Consider the following 27,265-nt stretch of genomic DNA (forward strand, 5'->3'; position numbering starts at 1 on the left):
TAGGGATCCCTGCCCATTCCCATTAGCAGGTGTTAATGATCCTGTCCTTGAATGCATTTCATCTTTTTTGAAATTCCTGACACTACCCAGAGGATTTCCTGTGACAACAAAACCCAGAAGATGATTACATGGGGTTTTTTTTAACTATACACTTTTTTTTTGCTGTTATAACCCTTGCTCTTATGTTGCTCCCTGGATTCAGTACTCCAGGTTATGACGCACAACAGTTGGTAATGAAGTCATCCACTATCTTCACACTGGCTTTTTATTTGTTGATGGTGCTGCACACCGAAAACACCACACTTATTAATATGATTTGTATTTACCATGTGTTCAAGTAGAAAGAAACAAATTATTCTCCTCTTCTGATTACAGCAATAACTGCAAGTTAAGGCATGTTTGAACATGCCTGATCAAATACTCTTTCAAAGCATTATCCTGACTGATGAGGACCTCACAACTGTCATGAAGAACCAACCAAGCTACTCTTCGATCTTGAAATGAGATGGCAGAAAGAATACACATCTAACACATCCTACAATTCTGTTTTAATATATCTGAACTCAGATAATTTCCCCACCCAGTACTCTGACTTAGCAGGATTAAAATTGAGTCTTTTCTTTTAATATAGATTAAGTTTAATACACAGCTGCAGGCTCCAGTGTTAAACAGGAAGAGTACTGGATTAAAATTTTGCAATGGATTTTAAAGAAACTAGGCAATTTAGAAAATAAGTTTTGCTGATTACTCCAATCACGTGAACTGTGAAGATTGAAAGAATGATTTAAAGATGTTGTTAACAGACAATTTTTGTTACGTACTTTTAAGTAATAGTCATACCTATTATTTAGTAGAATATTTGAACATTTGATATCTCTGTGCAAAAAGTTCTTCTTGTGGCAATAGGCCAAGCCCTCCATCAGCTGTCTCATAAAAGATTTAATATGATTTTCATTAAAATGAACCAAACCAGATTCCAGCAGTCCCATCAAGTCATGGTCCATATATTCAAATACCAGGTAAAATGCACCTACAAAAAGAAAGGGAAAGGGTAGGAGAAACACAAACAGAAAAACTGATTTAACAGCAGTCCAAAGCATTGCTGTTGCCTACTTTTTAAAATCAGAAGCATTTCTCATAAAACTGCTTAGACTTTCTGCAGTATTTATAGCTGTATCTCATGTCCAATGAAACATAGTACAGTAAAAAGTTTTAATAAATTGTTGTTCCGTATAAACAATTATACTAGTCAAATGTTTGTGAAAAGAAAAATATTATTACCACATGGTGTTTCAGTCTCGTTGAACATGTGCTCTCTCTACAACTCAATCTCCACCATTTTATTTCAAGAAAAATTAACTGTGTTAATATTACCTATGCAAAGTTTGGAGAGAAATCTAGAAACAAAATAAGTACAAGATTTATTGTACATTATTGTTCATTTGTCGAGACTCAGTAATATTTTTTTTTTTTTTAAGATTTCTACATAACTCGGTCAGAAATAAGCTTGCCCTTCTCAGACTAAAAATACCTATAAGACAGGACAAAATGAGAAAGCAGAACTAACCTACTAGTAACAGCACCTCTGCAAAGACAGACTCCATATTTTAAGTTGCCACATTAGGTTGCATACATTAAGCACAAGAGAATCTGGTCTTACCTCGCATCAGCCTGTATCATTCTACCAATAAAGCCATTAACGCCAAGGCTTTTGATACATAAAAGCACTCTTAAAGAGGAAAAGTGTCGAGTGATTCAGAACTAGCAATAACCAATTTCCAAAACAACCATTCCCAGTACAATATATTTTTTAGTACTTCATTCTTTCCCTTCTTCACCCTGGGACACATAGAACAGTGCAGACCCTGCAGAGTGAAGGAATCAAGACAGACCCACCCAGAATGTGGATTCAAGTGGGCCTCTTTACCTTGCATTTCCAAAGCTTCCTTAAATCTACCACTATCAATTGCTTCTGCCCAACAAGAACTCATTACACATTCTTGTTCCTAAAAAAGTTTAAACTCAGAAACTAGTGAAATCTTGGAGCAATAATGAGAAGTCAGCTTGATGGAAACTGTGCACATACATGGCCACATTCTAATGAACTGACTCCTTTTCTTATTTAGAGCTGAAAAGGGAATAAAGAAGGCAAGGTCCATCTGCTATTCAGGAAGATTACCACACAGTAAGTGTTAAACCTGTAATAACAATCAGCATACATCAGCTAAAGCACAGGCCATTGTGTCGTAAGACATTCAAGAGTTCATTGTTTTCGACTTAGGTACTTTTGTCTTGCTCTGCATTATACAGAGGAAGCAAAATACTCATTCTAAAATACCCCTGCTGTTATGTACAGAGGGGGTGAAACAGGAGATTAATCAAATAGGTACAACACAATCCCATCCATCACTCCACAAGGAAAGAGGGAGTATTAAGAGCTATGAATAATCAAAAGTCTGCTGTGTTATTATTTGCATAACTAAGTTCACCAGTCCAGTTCACCAGTTCAACATGGAAAAGCACAGAGGCTCCTAATCTTGGTCTTTTCAAATTAGATAGCTGGCAATTTGCTGTTGGATCTGCTTCAACAGTGACTGAAGTATGAATCATGACATATTTTAAAATGCCTCAAAACAATACACCTGATATTAATGCTGCAGTGTGAGAATAACCTGTATGTGCCCTTCAGAGGATCTCAGCTCAACAAAACTGAATGAACCCAGTGAATCTTGGTACCTTCTTGCTCTGAAGTATAAGAGAAAGTTAACTCTCTTAACAGCTGGCTGCATGTGTGTATATGACAAGGGGAAAGATTGACTGTGAAACTATTTAGTGAGAACAGCTGAACAGAGACCTCTTGTATACATGCAAAGCAGGATCCATGCCTTGAGCAATTTCCTGCTCTGTCACTAACTCCCAAGATTTTTTCACTGGTATTTATAACCAGCAGTCACAATGCAAGAAGGAATGCTGACAATAGAGAAGATTCATAAACAAAGTAGAGTAGCACCTGGGAGGTGACATCTGTTTATTCACATTCTCTGCAACTCTTAGTGAGAAACATACACTAAAACAGGATAAATCCTCAATATTCCCTCCTTATGAGATCAAGAGAAAACGTACAGATTCATTACACTTGTGCATTCTTGCCTACTTCTTAACTACACATTATTAAAATTTGTTTTCAAAAGAAAAACTGGTAAACTTCTTCATTCAGTACGAGAAAATATGAAAATTAGTCTATTAACCTTGGCAATCTTACCATTCAAACCTGATTTTCAGTATTACTCAAGCTTTATTTAGAAGGGACCATAGCTGCAAAAAAGCTATCAAGCAAACTGCAGTCAAACTCCTGTTAATTCATTCCTAGACAAACGTGGTGCCCTTTTTTGACAGAGATTCGTAGTTTCTGTCAACAAAATGGTTACATTATTCTTTCCACCAGATAATTTCAAATCTTCATCGCTTTTCATCACATTAGGGGATTTGATCCTTCATAAAAGGGAAAGCAGCTATTCATTCAGGAAGAAGGAAACAGTCATAGAAGACATCTCAAATGAACTATGCACATGCAGAAGTGTGCTAACTACAGCTTAGTCTGAGTTCAAGCTCACAGCATACTTTAGTTCTACCAAAACAAATGCCACACAAATGTTCATTCCTCTAAAAAGGAAAACATAACAGAAGAAATAACAGTTTCGTCTTTTATGAGTGCAAAACATTTTGTAACTTGGAGGTTACATTTTAAAATTAGATTTTGCTTGATGCTAGCTTTGCCCAGTCCACATTTTGGGAAGCAATGTCACAAAAACACCTAAAGCTCTCTTACAGTGAAGTGCACGCAATTAAAATGAACTCAGAATTACTCACTTGACTTTAAAGTTCCTCATCTTACTGCTGTTGTGTTAAAGACCTGCACTTCCCACCTCTGTGGTGGGAGAAAGCCTGCAGTCCATTTCCACACACTGCAACAAAGGCTAAGAGAGAGGTTGTGTCTGGGTGGCCCATTTCCTTCGTTAACATCACGTTCACATCTACTTTCCTTCATGTATCCAGATTATCAGAAATCTTAATGTCACTACGTGTTGACAGAGCAGCAGCTGGAACAGCTGAACAGTAGGAACACTGCAGATTTCTGAATATGGGATAAGAGAGAGCAGCTGAATCTATTCTATAGCTGAATCTAGGAAGGTACACAATAAATAAAGGAGATTCACAATGATGGAAATAATCCTCACCTTCCTCCTTCTGATTGCACTTGGAAAAATGCAGCTTTCCAACCATTTTGTAAGTTAAGAATGATGGGATTCAGCAAGTGAGGTACCAATTTAGAATAATCAAAGGATTAACACATCTCCTCTTGGTCATATGTTTCAGGTCACGGAGCTCTAACAGAAGCAGTTTCTTAAAACGAAATGAGCTCAGTAATGTACATATAATGCAGATAAAATGCAGTAAAGGTTTGCATACAAGAGAGGCAACTCAACAAAACGTGGCACTAATGATCTGCAATAAACAGGATTTTTTCAGAAACTCCTAACAATACATACTTTGCGTTTTTGTGACACTGGCAGGGTCTGGATTTCTTTGGGCTGTCTTCAAATCACACATATCCGACAAAGCAGAACACCATTTTTTCTCAAAGATACAAGTGTTTCAAACTGGGATGGGAGGGTAGTGGTGCAGGGGAGAATGATCCAAAAGCACCCATAGATTATGACTTTTTAAGGAAGTATTTTCCAAATGAAATTCATAGGAAAGGTGTTCAACATTTCTCAAAATATATGATTAAATAGAAATCTGAGGACCCAGGAGAGCAGAAATGCCTTATTACATGTAAATTTAAACTGAATTCTAGTATAAATGCATTACATACAATTATGAATTCTGTATCTCGAAATACAGAAATGCTTTAAAGAAACCCCAGTATCCCTGCCTCATTCAGTGCATAATACAGCTGTGAAACAGGTTTTCAACATTTATTCTGTACTCAGTTTTCAAAATGAGACTCCATCATTTCATCTTGCTAATAAGCCTCCTCCAGCTTCTTCTATGCAATACATAGATTATTCTTACCCTTGACTGATTCAATACAATTAGATTACATTTACTATTCTATTTCCTTAACATTTCTCTTCAAGTACTCATGATATACTATTCCAAGAGTTTTAAATAGGATTTTATCAACCACAGCTTGACAACTAAAGGAGAAATTGTCCTCCAATTCCTTGAGGTTCCTTATAAATTCCTTCAATAGGTATTAATCTTTTCTTTTGATGCAGGTTTTATTATTTTCTAACTTCTAGAACAACAAATATAGCCATAGCTACTGAATTAATCACCTTGAGACTAAAAGAAAACATTGCTGCTATACTATTTTTTTACATTTTCACCCAATACTCAGTTTCTATTTAATAACTGTGTTATTCCCCTTTTCAAGTTCAACTGCATTTTCCTCTTGCAGGAACTCCACATATGTTCTGAAATAGGAATACATGCCAAGAGCATACAGAAGCCCTGAGAGTAAATACTCTCCTCATTTCATCACACAATACAATAATAAGAAAAAAGAAAAATAAGAAATAAGAAAAAAAAACCCAAACAACTAAACCAAAACCAAAAACTAAAAGCAGACAAACAAAAATCTTTGATTAATAATCAGAGATTTTTCTCATTTTGACATGGAGCAAGTTGAAAAGCAACTCAATTAGGTCAGCAGTCATTCCAGACCAAAGCCCAGTACAGCATACACAGACAGGAAGCGTCACTCAAGCAGTCACAGTATTCCTGATAATTTAGGTCTAGTATGAAAACTATTTGGGTAAGTTTCTATCAGCTATTTTGGGAGCAGCAAAGCAAGCCGTAGAGCACTAGAGGTTTCTGAAATTTGAATCTCTGTTTTTATCCAACTTCCTAGGAAACACAGACCAAACTAGCTATCATATAACACTGACTACGACTGCTGTCACAGACTCCTTCCAAACCACAAGATTTTTGAGTAAGTACTCCTAGACAGTTGTGAGAAAGTAACCTGTCAGTCATATTACAATGTACTGCAGAGTTAGTGTCCTCCTGTATGACAGTACTGCCAACATAAATACCAACATAAAGCCTAAAAATGTTAGGTGATTCGTACTGCAAATCAATTCAAAATGTAAACTAAAGTAAACTCAGATCTTAAAATTAATTACAGAAACACACATACATAAACAGGTAATTCTCACACACAAACAAAATCACAGGAAAAAAACGCCTAAGCTGCAATGTTAACCAGATCTTTTATTATTGGTCTCCATGTTAATTTCTAAGTCCTCCATCAGGTTAGTAAGAACACCTATCCTGGTCAAAAGGAGGAAGGGATGTCAGGCAGTACAAATACTGTGTTTACATTCACAGCAACAAAAGCTAAGTCAGGCATTTTCCATTTGTTTAGTAAAAAGAGACCATGTCAATCCCATAGCTCAACTGTTGAGCACTTGCAAACATCTCCCAGTTGTTAAAAGCAACTGAGAACTGAAGAACCATCTCAAGAGCCCAAATTAAAAAGATATACACCAAAGTCATATAAATTATAAACTCACAAAGGAAAAAAACCAAAACTGACATCAGCCCTAAGCGAGAAAGGCATTTTCTCAATAACTCATTTTGTAACTGATAAGGTGGCCCGACACACAAAAGAATGAATACAACCTCAGTCATGAGTTCCCATCATTACATCTGGGTGTTCACTTATCTCCCTCTCAATGACAGGTAGATGAGAAAAGCCTACACAAGGAACTTGTAAAATGGATACCCCTTGTGGCCACACCCAACATACACTCTTTTATCTGTCAGGATTGTGTCTGAGAATCAAGATGCAGCATAACTAATTGTAAATAGTAATGCCGTTCTCCAACTTTATCATCAAGCACATGTCATGCATAATGAAGACTGCAAAGTGAAAAACTCCTGATCTTCAGTATACAGACCCATGTATCATTCATCTGATTTGTATATGCCCAATCTATACAAACAATTACTCTGCCTAAGGTGCTCACTTCCACTGATGGAGAAAAATGCACTTGAAAGATTTGTAACACACAGCGCTCCACTGTGTTACACTTCTTTTTCTAATGGTTACTAGAGAAAGAATAAACCCAAAACTATGTATCAAAGCTTTCATGTCTTTAAATTTATAGTCCAAGCTGGCCAGGATAAAACACAGATATAATTTCTTCCATCCTATTTGAAAATAAAATGATGCCAAAAAAAAGAGATAGGCTTTAACATGGGGAACCAGTAAACCTCTCTCTTCCAGACTTTTGAGTGTGTCATTTAAAAACACGCAATGCAGCTCAAAATATCAGGACAAAGTTGTACAAGCCAAGCTATTGCTGGCTTGTGGTCCAGTGTTACTATCTTAAAAAATATCCTTGAATCAAGTACTGTAACACACTACTGTCAGAAAACTGAATGCAATCATCCAACCAAAAAAAAACCCCCACACTGCCTTAAGTGAAAAAGCAGATGAGTACTATGCCAGGATATGATACACAGCTTTAGAAACAAAATTAACTTCATTCATACCAACTAGAAAAATATGCAATAGGTTCTAAGTGGGATATCAGCAGGGTTTTCCAAGTCATATTTCAAAGCTATGGTAAACATGCAACATACATTAAGCATAAGCATGTTCATCATATAGGCAAAACACCCTGCTTTTACTGTAAGCTCTGCCTGTTGTACTATCACTACCACTTTTCTAATGTTGGTTTTATGTTAAGCAGGCTACTTCTGCATTGCAACACTTTGCTGTGAAAAGACCAAACTTCCTCCCACTTGCATTCATTCCCTGCATAGACTACAATCTGGCCACAACTCAGCTATAAATCCCTGTCTCACAATGAACTACTCACTAGAGAAATACAGAATACAGCGTCTGAAAAAAAACACAGCTTCCATCTTTTCACAGAGAAGTTCTAAGAGCAGTCTCATTACCCTGCTAATGTTTTCAGGAAACTATCAGAACTTGCTCTACTATCAGAAATTAATTTTATTCTAGCATCTCCAGAGAAGCTCCTGCCCTTGTAAATTTTCACAAAATATACTTGTGTTAATATGCTGTTAAATAAGAACAAGAGATTAAATCAGAAGTAATATCAAAAGCACAAATACAGAGTTGGACCAAAAAAAACCCATTTGAAATTAATGAGACAGAGTTTGAAGTACAAAAAGAAAAAAATTACTATTCAATTCTAAACATGGCACTAAACAGAAAGAAAGAAAAATCATTAATGAGTCATTATGTAGTAAGTCAAGACTCAGTGTGGTCTCATTAGCCAAGTAGGTTAGACCTAATTAAAACTTAGTGCACATACAAAGACTAAACTGGCTGTTGCAGACTGTCAGGATTTTCATCAGGGCCTGACCACTGAACTTGCACAATTCTCGAGAAACTCTTGCCAGATACTTCCTGCTTTTAAGGATATCAGTGCTGTATACACTTCAAGGTATTATACTCTCTCTAAAGATGCTAAGAAAAAACAAAACTAATTCCTGCTTCATATCCACCTTCTGAATCATCACATTACCTGGTGTTTCAGCTGGCCATGAAGTATATACAGAATTTTCTACCTGCCCTAGTGCCAGGCATACTGTATAGAGACTCAGGGAAGGAGAGCAGCGAAGAAGGACAGGTATCACATTCCAAGCACTCTCCAAAGCCAAACTAACAAATTGCTCACAGGACACTAAAAAACCTCCAATATGATAGGTTTGCAATACTTAAGACCTAAAATGAAATGTCTCCAGTGGCAAAATACCACTCCAATATCAGAAGTACCAAGCAACAACACTGCATGATTTTCACTCTGTTTGCTTGAATCTCTAGACTAAGGAGGCTGAAACAATTCAAACAAGACAGACTCAAAACTGAAGGAACCAAGAGTAGAAGTCTGCATGCCTTCTCTTTGGGAAAAAACACCACCACTATACAAGTCTTGCCTTTAATTCTTTTCATTTACTCTTCTTCTAGTGCAAAAAACCCACATGCTTAATCATCAAAAAAGCAACTGAAGAACAATTGAAATACCAAGGCCTAAAATGAAAAACATATCTTCAGTATACAGCCTACTATACTCTAGATGGTACTAAAGAAAGTACTAAAAAAATAAGAGGTTAAAAACAGCTCACAATTAAGAGCTTCCTATTACTATTGGCCTCCCTAATCCATGGGTGTCAAGGAGTAAAACATCTGTTCCTCTACAGCAAAACCACATTCAAGCAATACATTTTTAATCCCACAAAGTATCTGCAGAAAAAAATAAAAGCAAAATGCATAGCTGAGTTAGATAAACAACTTCTTATAGTATTTGAATCAAAATTAAAATCCCTCATCAAGCATCACAATTTGCAAATGCATTTTTTAATGAAGCATAACTTCAAATCCAGCAGAGCAGACTATCACATTAAGAACTAGTCCAGAAAGAGCAACCCATAAGCACACATACCTTTGTCCTTCTTGAAGTCCAAAGCATCTTCCTTATCCGTCACTATTTCTTTCATGTTGATAATGCTTTGATGATTAAGCTGTCGAAGAATCTTAATCTCTCGAATAGCTGTAATTGGAAACCCTTCCTTTTCATTATCCAGGCGTACTTTCTTCAGTGCTACCATTTCCCCTAAGAGAAAGTTTCAATATAACCCATTAAGATTAGCAACCTGACCATGGGATTTAGTATTGATTTTTACGTTTGTTTTTTTAAAACCCTGATGCCTGCACCAAGCATAATGCTTAAGAGAAATCAGCATCACATACAGAAGTAAGATTCTCATTCTAAAAACGAGAACTTTCAGCTAAACACTATAAGGGCTATCCTTCCTCCTGCACAACTCACATATCCCAGTATTCTACACCATGTCTACCAGTAAAGAGTGATTATCAGCAGCAGCTTTAGAGACAGAGACCTGTGACTACTCTGAATTTTTTAATACTATATGACCACTGGTCAGAATGCATGTACCTAGCCAGAAATACTGTGCAGTTCAAGATATGAGCAAGATGATTAAAGAGTTCTCAAATTCATCAGTATACTTTCTACAAGCACAAGAGGCACTGCCATTTTTACAGTGAGGAGACTTTCCCTTACTATTTTACTGCAGGGTAGGCTGGATCAAACTGGATTGTATAAAATGGCAGGAGCATAATCTACTCATGATGGAGGATGTCTACAGACCATACATGTTAGTTCAATCATTTTGTTCTTGGAAGTTTATTGCTGTGTCTGAGAAGTTAATTGACAGCCTTGATAATTTTGTTAGTTCTAAAAGAGTACTTACCCTACACTAACTTACACGATACACTCACAATAGACCATATTCCAGCATGTCATCCACTTGCTCTGAAAGCCCATAACACAGCTGCTTCTAAGGTATCTCAAAGGCCATAATGCCACTCTCCACACAGGATTTGAATCCAAAGCTAACAGATTTGCTCACTGTATCTGTACGGACGCCTTCAATGCAGAAAGCAACAACTTCTATGGGAGGGGAGGTTAAGAGATGACTGACACACAAATAACTAACTTGTTTGTCAACTTCTTTAGGGTAACATTTAGTTTCCCCAGGATATTTAGCCTCTCTTCTTTACTAGTTCAACTTTATATAGAGCATCAAAACTCAAAAACTAAGAATTCGAATTTAGGACTGCTCAGCTGGATTTCAGCCACAGCTTTACAGATAAATGATTTTCCAATGCAGCAAACAGTAATTTCTGATTTAGACAAATGCTAGACTTAGAAGTGAACACACCAACAACTAAAAAATTTCCAAACATAAGAGGGCAAAATATCACAAATTTTACTTAATATAAAACAAAAACAAAAATCACCTCGTTCATTTAAAATTGTGGGATTACATTTATCTTTTTTGAACTTACCTGTATCTTTATCTCTGGCTTTGTAAACTTGCCCATAAGTGCCTTCACCAATAATACCAATGATATCAAATTTATCCACACAGCGCTTTCCCCAGTCTATTTCTTTTTCTTTTGTTTCACCATGTCGTGGTCCACATATTCTAGAGAGCAATAAATATTTTTAAGAATACAGCTAGTACATCTAGGCATTGTCTTAACTTTGAAGACACCCTCAACACTATTTGAGACATTATTAGTTAACTGTCTTATCACCAATAAGTGGCAATAAACCATGCAGTTTGAGTCAAACCACATTAATATTAAATATGCCAAAAAGAAGAACTCTTTTGACAAGAACATATCTTAAAGGAACTGTTATTATTTCTACTTGTTTTATAAGCTTTAAAAAAACTTTAATAAACATACTTTGGTCTTCTCTTGCTATGTAACTGAACTGCTGGCTTCTTTTCTTCAGGACTTTTGGGTACCTCAGCTCCTCCAGGCAATTCAGGTGGAAGTGGCAAGTCTGCAAGCAGATGGCGAAGTTTCTTCTCTGTTTCTTTAACTGTCTTCACTGAAAGATTCTCTCTCAAACTATTAAAAAAAATATAATTTTGCTAATAAGTTGAAGATGGCAAAATATTAATATCGAAGCAAAACTTATTAGAATTATTTTTAGAAAAAATACATTCTAGACTGTCAATGCATCAAGACCTGAAACCTCTGCTCTTAAAATCTGCAGGACTTGGATAAATGACTCACAAATAGCTCTCTGGAAGATGCATAGTTAACTACCACAATTCTACATAACTGTGAAATCAGACCTTTCTGGTGAAAGCAGAGGTCAGATAACACAAGAAGCCTTACCAGGTCAGACTTCTTCTGCCACGTAAGCTTCTTTCCAAGCTTATGGCCTAGACTATTAAAAACATTCAGAGCTCAGGTGTTGGCAAACATCAAAAGTTTAGTGGCAAAATCTGTATTTTGACTTCTTATATAAGAGAGAAGATCTGACTAATCCAGCTCCCTAAAATTGGTCTCCACAGATGAGCTTCAAGCGTATGTTAACACTGCAGGGCATTAGGAGGCTGTCCACATCACCTCATCCATAGATTCTAACTGCATACATTTGCTGAGACACTCCAGACTCAACACATTTCTAGTGATCAGCATACGTACCAAGTGGGGAAAAAATTAGATGCAAAAATGACAATGATTTTCTAACATGGGTTACTGATATCTGATTGATTTTTAACCAACCATAATTAGATAACAGAAAAATCCCCAAACACACGTACAGCATTCTTTCAACAATCCCATGATGATCTTAGAAAGGTTCTTCCCATTCTCATGGGGAATCGTAACTGCTGCAGGACTTTTTTTCTGAAGTACATGGCTACATTTTACCAGAACTTCTTTTAGTTTAGCTAGACTTGTTCATCTACTACATATCCAGTAATTTTAAAGCCATGACCATTTCTAAGTGTTATACAAATTACATTATTGTTTCTCTCCTATACAACTCTCACACCGTATTCACTCTTAATTTCCATCACTGTATCAATAAAACTTAAGTCATGCTTCGAAGGACATTTTCCAAATTAGCTGCATTTGCCAAATCACACTATTCATCCTTCTCTGTGACTTTTTCTACTTTTTGCCTGCTTAGTTTCATAGACAAAGCAAGAATTTCTCTAAATGGAAAGATATTGCCAACTCCCATAATAGAGAATGCACACGTTTTCTTACTTTTCTTGCAATGAGTAGTCCTTATATATTCAAATAAAGCATTCCAGTGTTTCGCATATGTCTATGCTTCTCTGTGAAAACTGAATATTTATGTCTTTCACCACTTCCTAAACTACCACTGTCCCATTTTAAAGAACCAGCACAAGGAAGCATAGACTGCTATCATCACAAATATAATGATTAACATGCTATAAAGAATAAACCACCTTAGTGCAGTGCATGTAACTGTCATGGCAATAAAAAACTCTTTATTTTGAAGTTAATATATATGTTAGTATTTCTCTCATAATTTTCCCCCAAAATTTTCAAAATTAGTGAAAGCATAACATATGAAAGGTTCTGACAGAGATTTTAAAAGTGGCACATAAAAAGAGGCAGCCAAGCGCAGTCCTTTTTTTTTTCAGGTCTGCTAAATCACACATCACTGATGAGCAGGACAATTTTCCCTTTTGGCTAAACTGCATTGTGGGGCTTCAACACCAATGGTCCCCTAGGTCCCTTATTTGTGGGTTTATGAGATTTTTACTGAAGGAACCAGACAGTTCTCAATAGCACTGAGCTCAAACTTTCTTTATTGACACAATTTCCCCGCAGTAACTCAGAGCCCAAGGTAAATACCTTTCCCTTCTTCTACCATTAAAAACATTGATCTACATCCTTTCATGACATAAGCTTTATCATGACTTATAATTTCTACTCCAAAGTTTATAACATCCTATAGGCAAAACTAAGCAAAGCATAAAAGACATTCCATTACTTCTCATTAATCTTTCTAATGCAGCTGTTTGCAAGCAGTAAGTTTTTGTTTTGAATGAATGAGTCCAGTACTGAAAGAATCACTGCTTCATTGTAGCTTAACTCCTCAGCTTAGCTAACTTAAAACAGGCAATCCATTAAAATATAGCAATAATAATAATCAGAAGCAATCAGCCAGCTTCAATATGAAATCTCATTTCATGTTGTTGCAATTAATACTGCAATGCCAGTCATATTTAGTTAAACTAGATAGGATAACTTTTAGTAAAAACAGTAAATCTTGCTCACAGTATCAGGATTCTCATTTACCTAGAGAGGATGGCTTTGTCACAAATGTAAACGAAACCATACATTCTCTACACCATTGTTATGTTTGCTAGAGTTCAGTGCTGAAGGACAAGAAACTATTGCTTTTCTACAACTAAAAAAAAAAAAAAAGTAACTGTCTAATACTATGTTAGGATGTATTCATTTCCCAAGCCTTCTATGCACCCTTAATGTTTAATACAAACCTAAATTAATAGCAAACACAAGAGAAACATTTTTACCTCTTAGCTAAAAATTTCTGGCTTACTTGTGATTTCTTGCATATATGTGAGAGGCATATAGTACCTTCAGTGAAAAAAAACCAAAACCAAAACAAAAAAAACCAAAACAAACAAACAAAACAAAACAAAAAAAAAAAAAAACAAAACAAAAAACCAAACTAAACCAAAAAACAAACAAACAAAAAAAACCCCAAACAAACAAAAACCCACCAAAACTTCTCTAAAAGCATAATTTTCCAATATAAATCATAGCACAGATTCTCTGTTAGGACTACGAACAGACTTAACATAGTCTAAATTCAGATGACACTTGGAACACAGAAATTAATTTCTTTACTACAGATCAATTTTTACTTTTCAAAATTAACACAAATGACAAGCCATGAACCTCACTCCCATTATATACACTCAAAATAATACTGATCTTTGAAATAAGTTGGATTAAAATAACGCCCAGCTATAAAACAATTGCCTTTCAAAGGGAAGATAATCTTTTCTTCTAACCCCAGCTACATGAAGAATTTTCTCATATTGCTACTGAATTCAACTTTTCCCCAGAAGTAGGTATATGTTCACACCCAACTTGAAATATTGAATCCTTGAATGCATCCTTTCAGTCCCAAAGCTACTATGTACCAGCAATTTTAAAACATTTCTTTAGCAGGCTTTTTATAGAAAGATTCTTCTCAGACCAAACTCTTCTTTTTTCAAGAATTAATGAATTATTTTAAAGATCAAATTCCTCCAGTTCTCTAACAATCCACAGTCAAACTGCTGAAGAGCAAGAACAAATTAAATAATGCATTAGCCTGATCTAGCATATAGTTTTGTATTTATTTTCCAAAGGAAATAACAACAACCATTACAAAAAGGAAAAAACAATCCAAAAGCAAATGTCTGTCACAACTCACCTATCAGTTTCTTTATCTTCAGGCAGCGTGGGAGGCAAAGGCAAGGGTGGCAGTGTGGAGGGTGGTAGTGTAACAATTCGATCCTTCTCCTTGGCTGCTACACTTGGTACACTCGGTTTGCTTTTCTCTTTCACAGGGACTGGTGGCTGTTTCACAACAGCCAATTTATTCTCTTTCACTGCTGCAGGCTTCTGTTTAGCAATTTTGTCTGCAATTAAATTATTTTCCGCCTTTGTTTCAGGAACCGAGACCTTTGCTTTTGCCTTGTCATTTTTCAGATTTGCACTGCTGGTAGGAGAAGGTGTATGCTCAGTTTTGATTTTCTTCAGGTCCTTAACGTTGTTCACTTGAGGTGTGCTTACAGCAGCAGCAGTGTCAGTGTTTCCCTTAGTAGGTGTTGAAGTATTGGAAGCTTTTGCACTGGCTTTGGCTGCCTCAGCAGCTCTTGCTTTTTTGTTTTTGTTCAGCTCAGCAGCCAGGCTACTCTTCAGAGTCAATGTACTAGGAGAAATACTTGAATGACGGCTTCTGGATCTAGACAATCTGTGTCTGCTACGAGACCTGGAGTGCCTTGATGAATATGGACTTCTGCTTCGAGACTTTGCTGATCTCCTGTTTCAAAAAAGTAAAGATTTACCCAGGTAAAATTAAGTCTAGCTGCTTTCCCAGCACATCTGCTTTTTGACAAATTACATTTTTAAAATCAATTAACATCACCATGCTCATAGAATAAATAGAAGTCTATGAAATAAGAAAGACCATGCATTTAAAAAAAGAAATCTATAGCTAATCAAGATCCTACACCTTTCTGCTAGAAAACATTAAAACTCTTAGATACAGTTTCTCCTCTCACACAAATGCAAAACACAATACTTTTATATAAGGCAAGAAATGTTCTGCTTTCCTCACTACCTGAGAGATAGTTTTCTCCTTAAAATAAATCTTAATGTATGCAACTTGTACAAACACCTTTAGTATATACAGTATTTGAGAAAAATCCAATTTACTACATAGTCAGAATCCAACAAAATGAAATTAAAATAATAACAGGACAAGAGAAATCTAAACAACACAGAAGCATTAATTGTAGGAACTTCTGAATTTTCACTTCCATAAATATAATCGAAATAAGTTAACTGAGAAAAAAATGGAATATTAAAGAAAAAAAAATGAACACTAAAGGCTGCAATATAGCCAACTCCAAGACAGCTTTCCTTTTTTGAAATCTAATTGTACAACTTCAAAAAGAAGCAAAACAAACAACCTCCCCCTTCCCAAAAAACCCAATACTGCCTGATAGTACCCAAAGCACCCAATATTTGTTACAGCAATTGACAAGCAAACATAATCCACAGATGGGCTTATGCTATAACTGCATCTGAATGCAGACTCTAACAATAATAAGAAAAAAAATCTAAGCTATCTACAAAATCATAGCAAGAAAATTTCCTAGAATGTGGGAGAGGAGGGTGCATCAATCTTAAACTTCTACTGAACAACAATACCATTTCATATGAATGCCTTCTCATTCAAAATTTTAAGGGATATTCTAATTTGCCTACTACTAGTTTCTTAATGAATTAGCTGTTCATTAAGAAATAAAGGGAAAAAATTAATTGAGCTGAAAGGCATGGAACAAGTAAAGTAGCCTAATCCACTGCTAACACATAATAATGTTATGAAATAAATTAAATTAAACCAAATGTAGGGGTTTTAATCCATTTTACCATACCAAGAATAACAAGGATATTCATCAGATTTACAATATTTTCTTGATTGAAGTTTGATGGAAATTTATTTTGCTTATAATTTGAAGAAGACAAAAAAGCACGCAGGATTAAAAACACCCAGTATTTATCAGCTGAACAAAGAAAAATGCATCAAGCAATAGCAAAAATAAGACTCCCTGAAGATATAAGGATTTCAGAGTTCAAAAGATGGCACCAGTGTATGGAGGTTGCCAAAACAAAAGGAAACAAAAAAAACCCCAGACAAAACAAAAAACAATAAAAAAAGAAACCTGATAAACAAACAAAAAGAATGCCAGCTATAATCAGGATACTATCAGGATCACAATACTATGATCAGGACTACCCATCCCACATCAAATTTAATTTTACTGACAATTAATTCAGTTTTAATTATCAACACAAGAATTTATATCTCAATGCTTCAACTGAACAAATATTTAATCTAGTACAATAACATTTCTTTTGTGTGGAATATTGACTAATTTCTAAATCTACACTCCCTACTTTTTATAATGCAGGAACTCTTACCCAATAAAAAGTCACTCAGATCAAACAAGAACTGAGAACAACGTATATGCACACTGGATAGTACAGCACAAGCTTCAAAATTCTACGGGTGAAATTGATCCAAATGGCTAGAGACTCAGGAAAGAAAATATCCAAATCTCAGACAAAGATAACTCTTGGAAACTAGCAGTTCAATTCCATGCCAGGAAGTAGGCTTTACAGAATTTTCTGGCACAGCAAGGTAACAATGAGAGATAGTAACAATAATAATAACAATTAAAATTATAATCCTGAAAGTTTTTTACAGCTTAATTGTAAAAAGCCTCAAGACTTTCTTCTAACAATTTTTTAACAAAATCTAATGTTCACTTAGTAAAGAGATATTAATGTTCATATCTAATAAACACCAAATAAAATCATAATATTAGGCACAAAAATTCCATTGAAAACTCACTCACTCCTGATTATGAACCCCATTGCTGAAGTAATTTTTCTCATTATTTTGAAAATCTAAGTACTAAATTCCACAGAATATTTTCAGAGGTTTGGTCAAACAGAAGTAAAACTACAAAGGTAATAAAGTTCCATTATACAGAGTTAAAACAATGTAGCAGGGAGAAAAAGTGAAAAAATCTAGGAAATACACCTACTTTAAATGCTAAACCAGAGCTCTCCTCACACTGCTCTCTCACTTTTGGAGAGGAATTACTGTAGATCTCAAACAGAAGTGTTCCTACTGCAGAACTGCATCTGTCCTGGAATCAGCATAATTACATTTCTCCAACATCAAGCACAAGCTAATAGTCCCTGTTATCCTAAACTGACTTCTATAAATGGTGCATCATTTGCAAGGATGTCACTAACCTGTCTTTGAAAAAATTTCCTTGCACATCTTGTTAATAAATCAGCTATTTCAGACTGACTGTCTCTCCAATTACCTGTAGAACATAACTTCCATCCCAAGTACTTCACTGCGACCTGTACTAAATTTAGAACATGCCCTAAAGGTCTCAGAATGAGCCCTATTTCTTTCATATCATAAATATGATATGGGGTTTCTTGTTTGTTTTGATTGATACCTAACAAAGAAAGCAATCACATAACTAACAAATACAGACATGATTTCACATGCACTAGAAAAGAGACGTAGCAGCTTAAAACAACAGTGATGAGTTGGTGAGATACCACTGATTCTAAGACTGATTCTGTTCCACTTCGGTACAAAATAAAACAGGCTTGTGAAACTCACTGCTAAGGAAAAAATGGAAAAAACTGTTCAAATCAGCAACAACTAATTTGATCAGCTGATCAACTACCATAATTCAGTGAGGAAGAGGCAGTTTTGAAAAGCTAGGGCAAAAATAACCTAAACTTATACACATATACTTCAAAAACAAATAAGAATTGTCAGTGGATTGATGTCTGTACTTTACTGATACTAATCAAAAGAGACTGGGACATGAACACGAATTTATGCAAGCTCAGCTAAAAAAACCAAACTCAACCATTGTCCATTGTGGGTTTCCCACTCCACATGACAACTGCACAACTTTCTCGTGTCAGAACTGCATTCATGTGGGAGACAGCAGATATGCATGCACACAAATACTTAAGTTTCAGTCTCAGTAGCTATTACAGCCCTTAATGGCAGATCAAAATTATAGCAGCTTAGTTGTGAAATATGTTGACTGATTATAACCTCTGCACTAGTTTATATTTTCCAAAACCATTTCATTATTTATGTCAGAAAAAACTACTATATGACCTATTTATAGTACCTTTAGCATCCCAAAAACCTTAGCAAGAATCCCATGCTATACCTGAACCACTGAGCTAGACCCTAGAAAATACAGCAAAAAAATTAACATTTTTAACTAAACAGATAAATCCTGAATTTCAAGTAAAAAGCAGATTTGTCAAAGTGCTAGCTATTCAAGTTACAATGATAACACCTGCTGTTTTTATAAGCCTAATAATCTTTTCAAACACTCAACTATCACTTTCTTTCATCTGTGTAGTTCAGAAGTCCCAACAGACTAGACAACTTATGTACAAGTTTTCACCTGTAAAAATGGCACAAACCCAAAAATATGGACACATTTACAAGCTTTCCCTCAAAAACTTATACAGCACTCAAAGTGGAAAAATATTGCCTTATATATAATAAAACCAGCCAGCTCACTCTGCTCAGACCTAACATTTGACGTGAAATATGAAGTCACAGCAGCACAGAAACTCGCTCACACAACAGCCAATGTCTGCCAGTTAACAGGACACTGACTGCCTAGTGAGACCCTGAAAAAACACCAGGAGAGACATCTGAAGAACATGGGCTATATCTTCCAACAGGTCTCTACCAAATGTGTGTGCATGCATACAAATACATGTAAAATGCCTTATGTGACATTTGACACCAGCTGCTTCAGATGTAGTCAGCATCTTGTTTTTAACACAGTAAAAAGGAACAAAAGTACAGTGGCTGCAACTGCACAGACCTGCACTTCAAAAAGCAAATACATGGAACAACGCAATTCAAATTCCTCTTCCTGAAGGTAAGTAGAGATCAGGAAGTTTACTAAACCTTAACACCACATCACTCTCTTAAACAAAAGCACCAGCATATGCTGCTAACACACAAGGGTAGAGACTAATAAGAAGCCTAAGTTACTAAGAAGGTAACTTTCCTTTGATGCTTCTCCCTGTTTGCACCCAGAAGTTCTGCCCCATTTTAGATTACCTTTGCCACTTAATCCATTAATAACCTTCTATCAGCATCTTGAATTCACTTCACACAAGTGTAGATCCCTACAGAGAGCACAACTGCCACACTTTATGACACTTGTAAAATCCCTTCTGAGCGATATACAGATGACAGTGTGGTTTTTACATATGGAGTAGACAGAAAAAAGAAAACTGATGTGCCTGAAGACCATAAGTATCAGCAGCATAAGTTCTAAAGCTGCTTTGTTTCTTCCATAGAGACAGCAACAAAGAAGCCTGTGAGCACTAGACTAGCTGCAAAGAGACATGGAAGAAATTACATTTTAGCTATAGTTATAAAATAAAAGAAAAAAAAGTCGTCCCCCCCAAAAAAAATAAAACCAACCAAAACAACAAACAAGCAAGCAAACAAACAAAAAATATATTACCTACAAAACCTATAGAAGAGACAAATTTAAAGAAAGTGATAGAGGAAGAAAGCACTAGTAAGGAAGCCACCCGAAACCAAAACTCCACTTTTCAGACCAAGAAAAATAATGCCCCCAAAGATGGGGTGGGGGAGAAGGTGGTTTAAGTATCGCGGTTCTTTCTTTTCAATGTTTTTTTTGTTTTGCCTAGTACCCAACATTTTATAAAACAAACACGTATTCACTGTTGCTCTGCTTCATACAATGTACTTAGTCACTTCAGAAAAAACTACTTAAGAGATCAAAGGTCTTGAAACAGAGGTTTCAAAACTGTTACATTTCTGCCTCCTGATAGGCAACATTTTCTTGCACTTCACTGGCTCACTAATAAATTACCAAACAGTATATTTACTGATGAATTCAACAAAGAAAAAATGTCCACTGATAAAATGCCACTAACATTCTCAAGCAGAGAATGAAAATTCTAAATAGTAGCTTAGAATGCTTTTACTGTCTTTATATTTGAAACCAGAGAAGAAAGAAAACTGTTACCTACATTAGATTTCCAGGAATACGATTTATTCAGCTCAGACAGTTTTTCTTGCCATGCTACCTCTCTAGGTGTTTCCTTCTGTCCCCTTTCAATATCTTCTTAATACCAAAAAAAGATACACTTTATTGACAAATCATGTGTTACCTCCTTTTGTTTCTAAACTTGAAAACCTCTTTTCTTCTTAATTGCTTTACCTAAGTGCAAACAATTTTGTAGTTGAAATACATAAAGGTCTGTGAGCTGAACAAGCGAACTAACTTGGTCAGTCACTTTTTAGCAAGGCATAACATAAAGGGATTTATGAGAACACAAAGGCAAAACCAAGAAACATAGCAGTCCAAAGGAGGTTAAAACAACCACTGTAGCCAGCTCTTTAACTCGCAGGTAATGCTGGGCTACTGACTAAACACGGGCATTCTTCCCTGCACAGCAAGTGTATTTGAAAAGAAAGACCTAAATTTAATCAACTGGCTACACAACAGACCTTCCAAGACATTTACAACCCCTTGCTAACATAAACCACTTTGACAAAACATCTTAGCCCATACTACAGGTTTTCCTTGTTGCTCTAGCAGGTAAACATATAGTTCATTTCTTTAAGCCATTACAGTAATAGTATTCTTTCATTTGATATCATATCCATTAATTTTATTTATTTTCTTTAGCCCTTAGTTCAAGGTTACATTCTACACAGCTCTGCAACCAACCCCCTACTCAGCTGCTTTGTACATGGAGACTACATAAACCTGCCTGACTGATTCAAACTGCAAATCTTTAAAAGGGTCTCCAATACATACTGGAAAACTCTGAGCTGGGCTTTTATTTGTCTCTCAAACTTGCTTAAAAACCCTCTACTTTCATATCAGAACTTGACCTACAAAGAAATCAACCAGCAAAAGTTCAAGCCAACTCAAAATCTGTACATTAAACACATTTGAAGTTAAATTTTTCAAATTAAATTTCCTTTTTCAAATAAGGAAAGCAGCAGCAGCAACAAGGAAAAGGAAAGGCACATAAGCAAAAGGCAAAGGCCAGCAAAGTGCACAGGAAAAATTAGCTACTCAAAACAGTGAAAATCTAGAGTGATCCATTTTAAATTCTACAAAATACAGTTTTATTAAACAAAATTAGAGAGTTTTAAATTAGAAAAAAAATGTATTTTTACTTATTGGGGGGGGGGAAGTTAAACTCTCTCTTAATCCTTTAAATTCAAAGCAGTAGAATTACTGGAATGAAAGCTATTTTCATATCAGTGTATGGCACCATTTACTATCGGAATATGTATTTTACTGTTTTCCCTACACTTGTGATTTTGCACATAAACAACCCGTATTTTTCAGAGCTTCACTACTACAGACTAGTTACCAATACAGACCGAGATGATGCTCTAGTACCAAAATGAAATTTTGAATCTTTCCTATAAGCAACATCTATGCACACCATCGTACTATGCTAGTAGTGCCCCACCCACTTACTTTTATCTAAGCAGATGAGTAGGTGTAACCAAATTTGGAAAAATGTGATTACTCATTTATACTGCTAACTGAATTAAATGTGTGATCACATAACATATCACCTGACTCAAGTTACAAAAAGGAGTTCTCTGGAAACTAGTTTAGCACGAAATTGTAGGAAAGAAGAGACTGTGTCTGCTTCTCTTGTCAACCATGAGGTTTAGTTGATAATTTTTTTTTTAATCCGGTCATTTCACCAGTAGAGAAATAAATACCTCATATTTTTTGGAATCATCTCCATTTTGAAAATATGCATATGCTACTTTAGAACAGCTGTGTTATCCTATCCATAAGAGTAACACAAACCCACCAACAGCAAGTAAAGTTTTGTCCAACAAGTGAATACAGCTAAATCGTTTTATCCAAAACACAAACTTTTAATTAGTCCATCATTCAAAGAGAAATCACGTATGGGACACACACCCAGTGCTTTGCTTCTCCTTAGAACCCAACATCCTCAGAAGAGCCAAACGTCACCAATAAACAGCAGTCAGTCCTGCAATTCAAACCTTACAGCAACAGCACACTGTTGCTGCTTCAAACGAGCAAAACTGACTTCACTTAGTTCTCCTCAGCTGTTTTCTAGAAGTTTCTCACTAAGCAGCTCAGACACCTAGATTAAAGAATCACCACTTAGCACACGGGCTTTCCAAGCATGCTAGAACTGCTTTGCAATTGTTTTTTACGTACCAAAATAACTGGGTAATTTACATAACATTACAGAAGGCTCATATATGAGACATAAAACGAAAAGAGCAAAAAGATTGCAGGCTGAAATAGTCACATACAAAATTTCTACTGTCTGGACATCATTACAGCTAGATATAAACTGAGAATTAAGCCTTTAAATCATCCAGATGAAGAACACAGGTACTGTAAGAAGCTGTTGCCTCCATGAAAGTGTAGTATTCTATCAAGCCTAAGGCCACCATATCATTATCAAACAGGAACAGCAAAAATGTTCAGCATTTTGGTTGTAGCACTACAGAGTCAAGCAAAAAGTGATTATAACATGGTTCTGAATGATTTTTTAAAAAGTATAAACTCCTTCCTTTCTATCTCCCCACCGCCAATACAATACACATTTATGATCAACAGCTGTACACAAGGAAAAAACCACTGACTTTCATTTCTCCACAACAGGTAAACATTATCAACAACTGATTGCATCTTCACACTTTTGGTTTCTTTTATTTTCTATGAAAGTGACATTTTTGCAATGAATGCCCCATTAGGACAGACCTGCCTTTCTACATAGAGAAACCTCTATAAACCTCTCTTTTTCACTCAGCCATTCCAATCCCTTTCCTGTAATCCAAACAGTCTGCAATGTATAAGCAGTTAAAACTGAACACAAATTACAATTCAACCAGAGGGAGGAAGAAAGCCCGGGAGTCACAAAGCTAAATCCTAGAAAGAGATCTGCAGGCTCAAGAAAGAAAGACTTACTCACTACAGAGTGAATACCAAAATCAGGAAATTTAAACTCTTATAGTTCAAATCATAGGCCCACTGTGCCCCAACAGAAAAAGAACACTCTCACAAAACTCTACTACAGCCCAATTAGTCAGTGCATAAGACAGAACCCTGAACTTAACTGGGCTATCAATCTAACTATTCTTAAATACTGAGCTATTCCTAAACGCAAACCTCAAAACCGTAATTCTGTGCATCATTATTAGCTTTCTTATTCCAGGATATAAGCAACTACAGAAAATAATCTGATTCCTAGGGCATTTAAATAAAACCAGGCACATAATATTCCTGCTATGTTATTATTCAAATAATTTTGAAAGTGTATTTTAACCACTTGTAACACTCTCTCAGAAGAACAGCACGATGTTTTCAGAGCAATTACAATGTTTTCTTCTTGAAACACCCTACTGCATACAAAATTATTCCATACTACCACACCTTTAGACAATCGCTATTCTTATCCCAAGGCACTTTGGCTCTATCTGTCTCAACAAAGTAGGACACAGCTTTGTTACTTTGCTCCTCAAACAGCATTTGATGCACACCCAGGACAGCAGACTCTACCAAGAGCAGCGAAACATGGAACAGCTTTATCATGTTCCCTGGATACACTACAGGACACCCCAAATGGTGATAAACACAAAGTACTTATTAAAAACACCAGAGAAGAGTTCTCAGACAACCCACTAGGTAATGCTTTGCAAACAAAATTCTTGCCAGTGAAACTACAAATTGCTGGGTACCTTTAAAATTAAAGTCCAGACATGAATTTAAGCAGGTCTACAAACAATGAGGCAATAGTAAGATATGGGAAATAAAAATCTTCAGTTGTAAACACATACTAAGCAAATACTTTCAAAATTTCAGTGTACTTTGCTGCAAGTTAAAATATTCTGAAGAGCTTTAATTCCACAACACGGTTTACATCTGATTACAAAGATACAGCCCACACTTCCTCTTCACATAAAATTAAAAAATTCAAGCAGTGCTGACCTTTACACTCTGAGTTCCCACTAACACTAAAGAAAAATTACCTGCAAGCACACATTAATTATGTATACGTGCATAACCTTACCAGGAAAAGAACTTGTATTTTTCATAGGTTATGTAAAGTACAAGACAATTTATCAAAACATGACACTGACTCAACTTTCTAGCAAAACAGAAAGCCGAAGTCCTTCTACAGACCTCTAAAAAGAGCAAAACATCTGCAAACACAAATTGCTTGTCAGTTGGTTTTCTCTTTAGACTAGCAGAAATTAAACCAAACCCAGATATATTCAATATGCATTTGACATGCATACTATTTTACCCAGGAATAGGATACATAAAACTGTACCACAACACAATGTCTGTACTTGCAAGCAAAGACTTAAAAATCAAAATGGGTCCTTCAGAAAACCTGTCCATAGAGCATCTTCTTGCAGTCACTCTCATCTGGAAATGTTTGTGTGCCCTTTAACATTTTACATTCCAGCCAGGTCGTCTCCCACGGAGAGAAACTATCCCCAGAAGCGTTACAGGCTCCTGCATCTCCCTTTCTCCCCGAGAGACAGGACAGGAAGATCTTTGTACTTGTCCCTCTTCCCTGCCCCTCACCCCAGTTTTCTGGCAGCAAAAAGGCAAGAGGGAGGGACTGCTACTGGATGGAAATTTCTACGACCTCTCCTGCATTCCTGTCCCAGTTATTACTCCCCTCTATACACTGGGCTCCCACCCCACTCCACCTTCACTCCCGGGCCCGGACTTACCGGATAACGGGGCTGTAGGGGCTCCGCGACCGACGCCAGCTGCTGTAGGGGCTGGGCGACACATCCCCGCCGCGCTCGTACGAGCTGTGCCGGCTGTAGCTAGGGGATCGGCGTCGGCTGTAGGGGCTGAGTGGAGAGCGGGCGCCCACCGGGCTGAGCGACTTGCGGCTGCGCTGGCTCTGCGAGGAGCGGTGCAGAGGAGGGCTGTCATCCCGGCCGGGGCTGGGCGACGAGCGCTGCCGCCGGTACGCCTTGGGCTCGGGCTTGTCGTCCCGGTAAGCTTTCGGAGGGTCCTTGTAGGCCGACGGCGGTTCTTTAGCCGCTTTAGTCCGGCTCCGGTGCGATTTGCTCTCCCGATCTTTCCTACCGCTGCTGGGCGAGGCGAGGGAGCCCTTCCTGCGGCCGTCGCTGCCACCGCCGCTGCTGCCGCTGCTCTTGAGTCCCTCCCGGTCTTGGCTCCCGGTGTGGTTGTGGCGGCTGCGGGATTTGGAGGACGAGGAGGGCTCGGATGCCCCGCGGCCCGGTGCCGCCGCCCCCTCCTGCTGCGCCTTTTCCTCTCCCCGCCGGCGATGCTCTCGGTGCCGCTCCTTGGAGCGCCCGCTGCTGCCGCGGTGCTCCCGCCGCGACCGGCCGCTTCGCTCCGCCTCGCCCCGCTGCCGCTGAGTCCCACCGCCCGAGGAGGAGCCCGGGCTGCCCCCGCCGCTGCCCCCGCCAGCCGCGCCGCTGCCCAATAGTCCTTCGGACTGGGAGCTCACGTCGTCGTATTCCTCCACCAGCGTGCTCAACCCGCCGCTACCGCGCCGCTTCTCCGCCTCCTGGGTGCCCCCGCCGCCGCCGCCGCGGCCCCGCCGCCGCTTGTGCCGGGAGCCCGAGCGCCGCTTGCCTCGCGGTCGCTTCCGCTCCCCGCCGTCCCCGCAACAGGAGGAGGCGCCGGTGGCCGCCAGGAAGAGCAGGGACTGCGGCGGCAGCGGGGGCTGCAGCAGCGGGGGCTGCAGGAGCGGCGGCTGCAGCAGCGGGAACAGCAGCGGGTGCGGGGCCGGCGGCGGCGGCTGCGGCTGGGCCGCGAAGCGCTTCCGTCTCCGGTGGTGCAGCCGCTTCTTGTCGGCCGCCGCCTCCACCGCCGCGCTGCCGCCGCTGCCCCAGCCCCGGCTGCCCCCGCTCCCGCCGGCCGCCGCGTCCGAGGTGCTCGGCATCGAGCTCGCTCACGGCCGAAGGCGCGGCCCAGGGAACCCGCCGCCACCGCCGCGCTCAGGGCGCCATGGGGACCCGGCGGCGCCGCGCACACCTACCGGGACGGACACCCGCAGGCCGCGCCGGGGCCTCGCTCGCTGCCGCACCGCCCGCCCGCCTCACATGGGGCCGCACCGATACATACGGAGTCGGGCTGAGGCCGGGGCTGGGCGCGCTGCCCGATGCGGCGGCGGCGGAGCGGCACCAGCAACGGCAGCGTCCCGCAGGCCGGCGCGGCCTCTCCCGCAACACGGAAGTGTCTCCTGGCGGCGGCGGCTCCTCCTCAATTCATCTTGGGCCGCGGGCGCCGCCGCAAAGGGACACGGACACCGGGCGCGGGCCTCCTCCACCTCTTCCCTCAGCCGCTCCCGGCACGGCAGGGCGGCTGGGTCAGGCCAGGCCGGGCCGCCTCCGGGCGAGCTCTCCGGGGCCCTGCGCGAGTCCGATCGCGGTTCTCCTGGCTGGCAGGGGCCGCACGTGTCGGGGCCGCTCCCGCG

The 27,265-nt window shown here is 38.5% G+C and overlaps 1 protein-coding gene across 6 annotated transcripts in view; it reads right to left on the reverse strand.

Moving 5' to 3' along the window:
* Positions 1 to 26,873, reverse strand: part of CDK13 (cyclin dependent kinase 13) — a 46,737-nt gene extending 19,864 nt beyond the window's left edge. For all 6 annotated transcript variants that reach the window (XM_079301913.1, XM_079301912.1, XM_079301909.1 and 3 more), the window contains exons 1-6: positions 25,539 to 26,873; positions 14,859 to 15,470; positions 11,321 to 11,488; positions 10,916 to 11,055; positions 9,489 to 9,659; positions 841 to 1,030 (exon numbers count right to left, since the gene is read on the reverse strand). In XM_079301913.1, coding sequence (XP_079158039.1) covers positions 841 to 1,030; positions 9,489 to 9,659; positions 10,916 to 11,055; positions 11,321 to 11,488; positions 14,859 to 15,470; positions 25,539 to 26,731 — 2,474 coding nt within the window. In that variant the 5' untranslated portion in view covers positions 26,732 to 26,873. The remainder of the gene's footprint in view (positions 1 to 840; positions 1,031 to 9,488; positions 9,660 to 10,915; positions 11,056 to 11,320; positions 11,489 to 14,858; positions 15,471 to 25,538) is intronic.
* Between the last annotated feature and the right edge of the window lie 392 nt (positions 26,874 to 27,265).

The sequence above is a fragment of the Erithacus rubecula genome (assembly GCF_903797595.1).
Source record: "Erithacus rubecula genome assembly, chromosome: 3".
NCBI classification, from domain to species: domain Eukaryota; kingdom Metazoa; phylum Chordata; class Aves; order Passeriformes; family Muscicapidae; genus Erithacus; species Erithacus rubecula.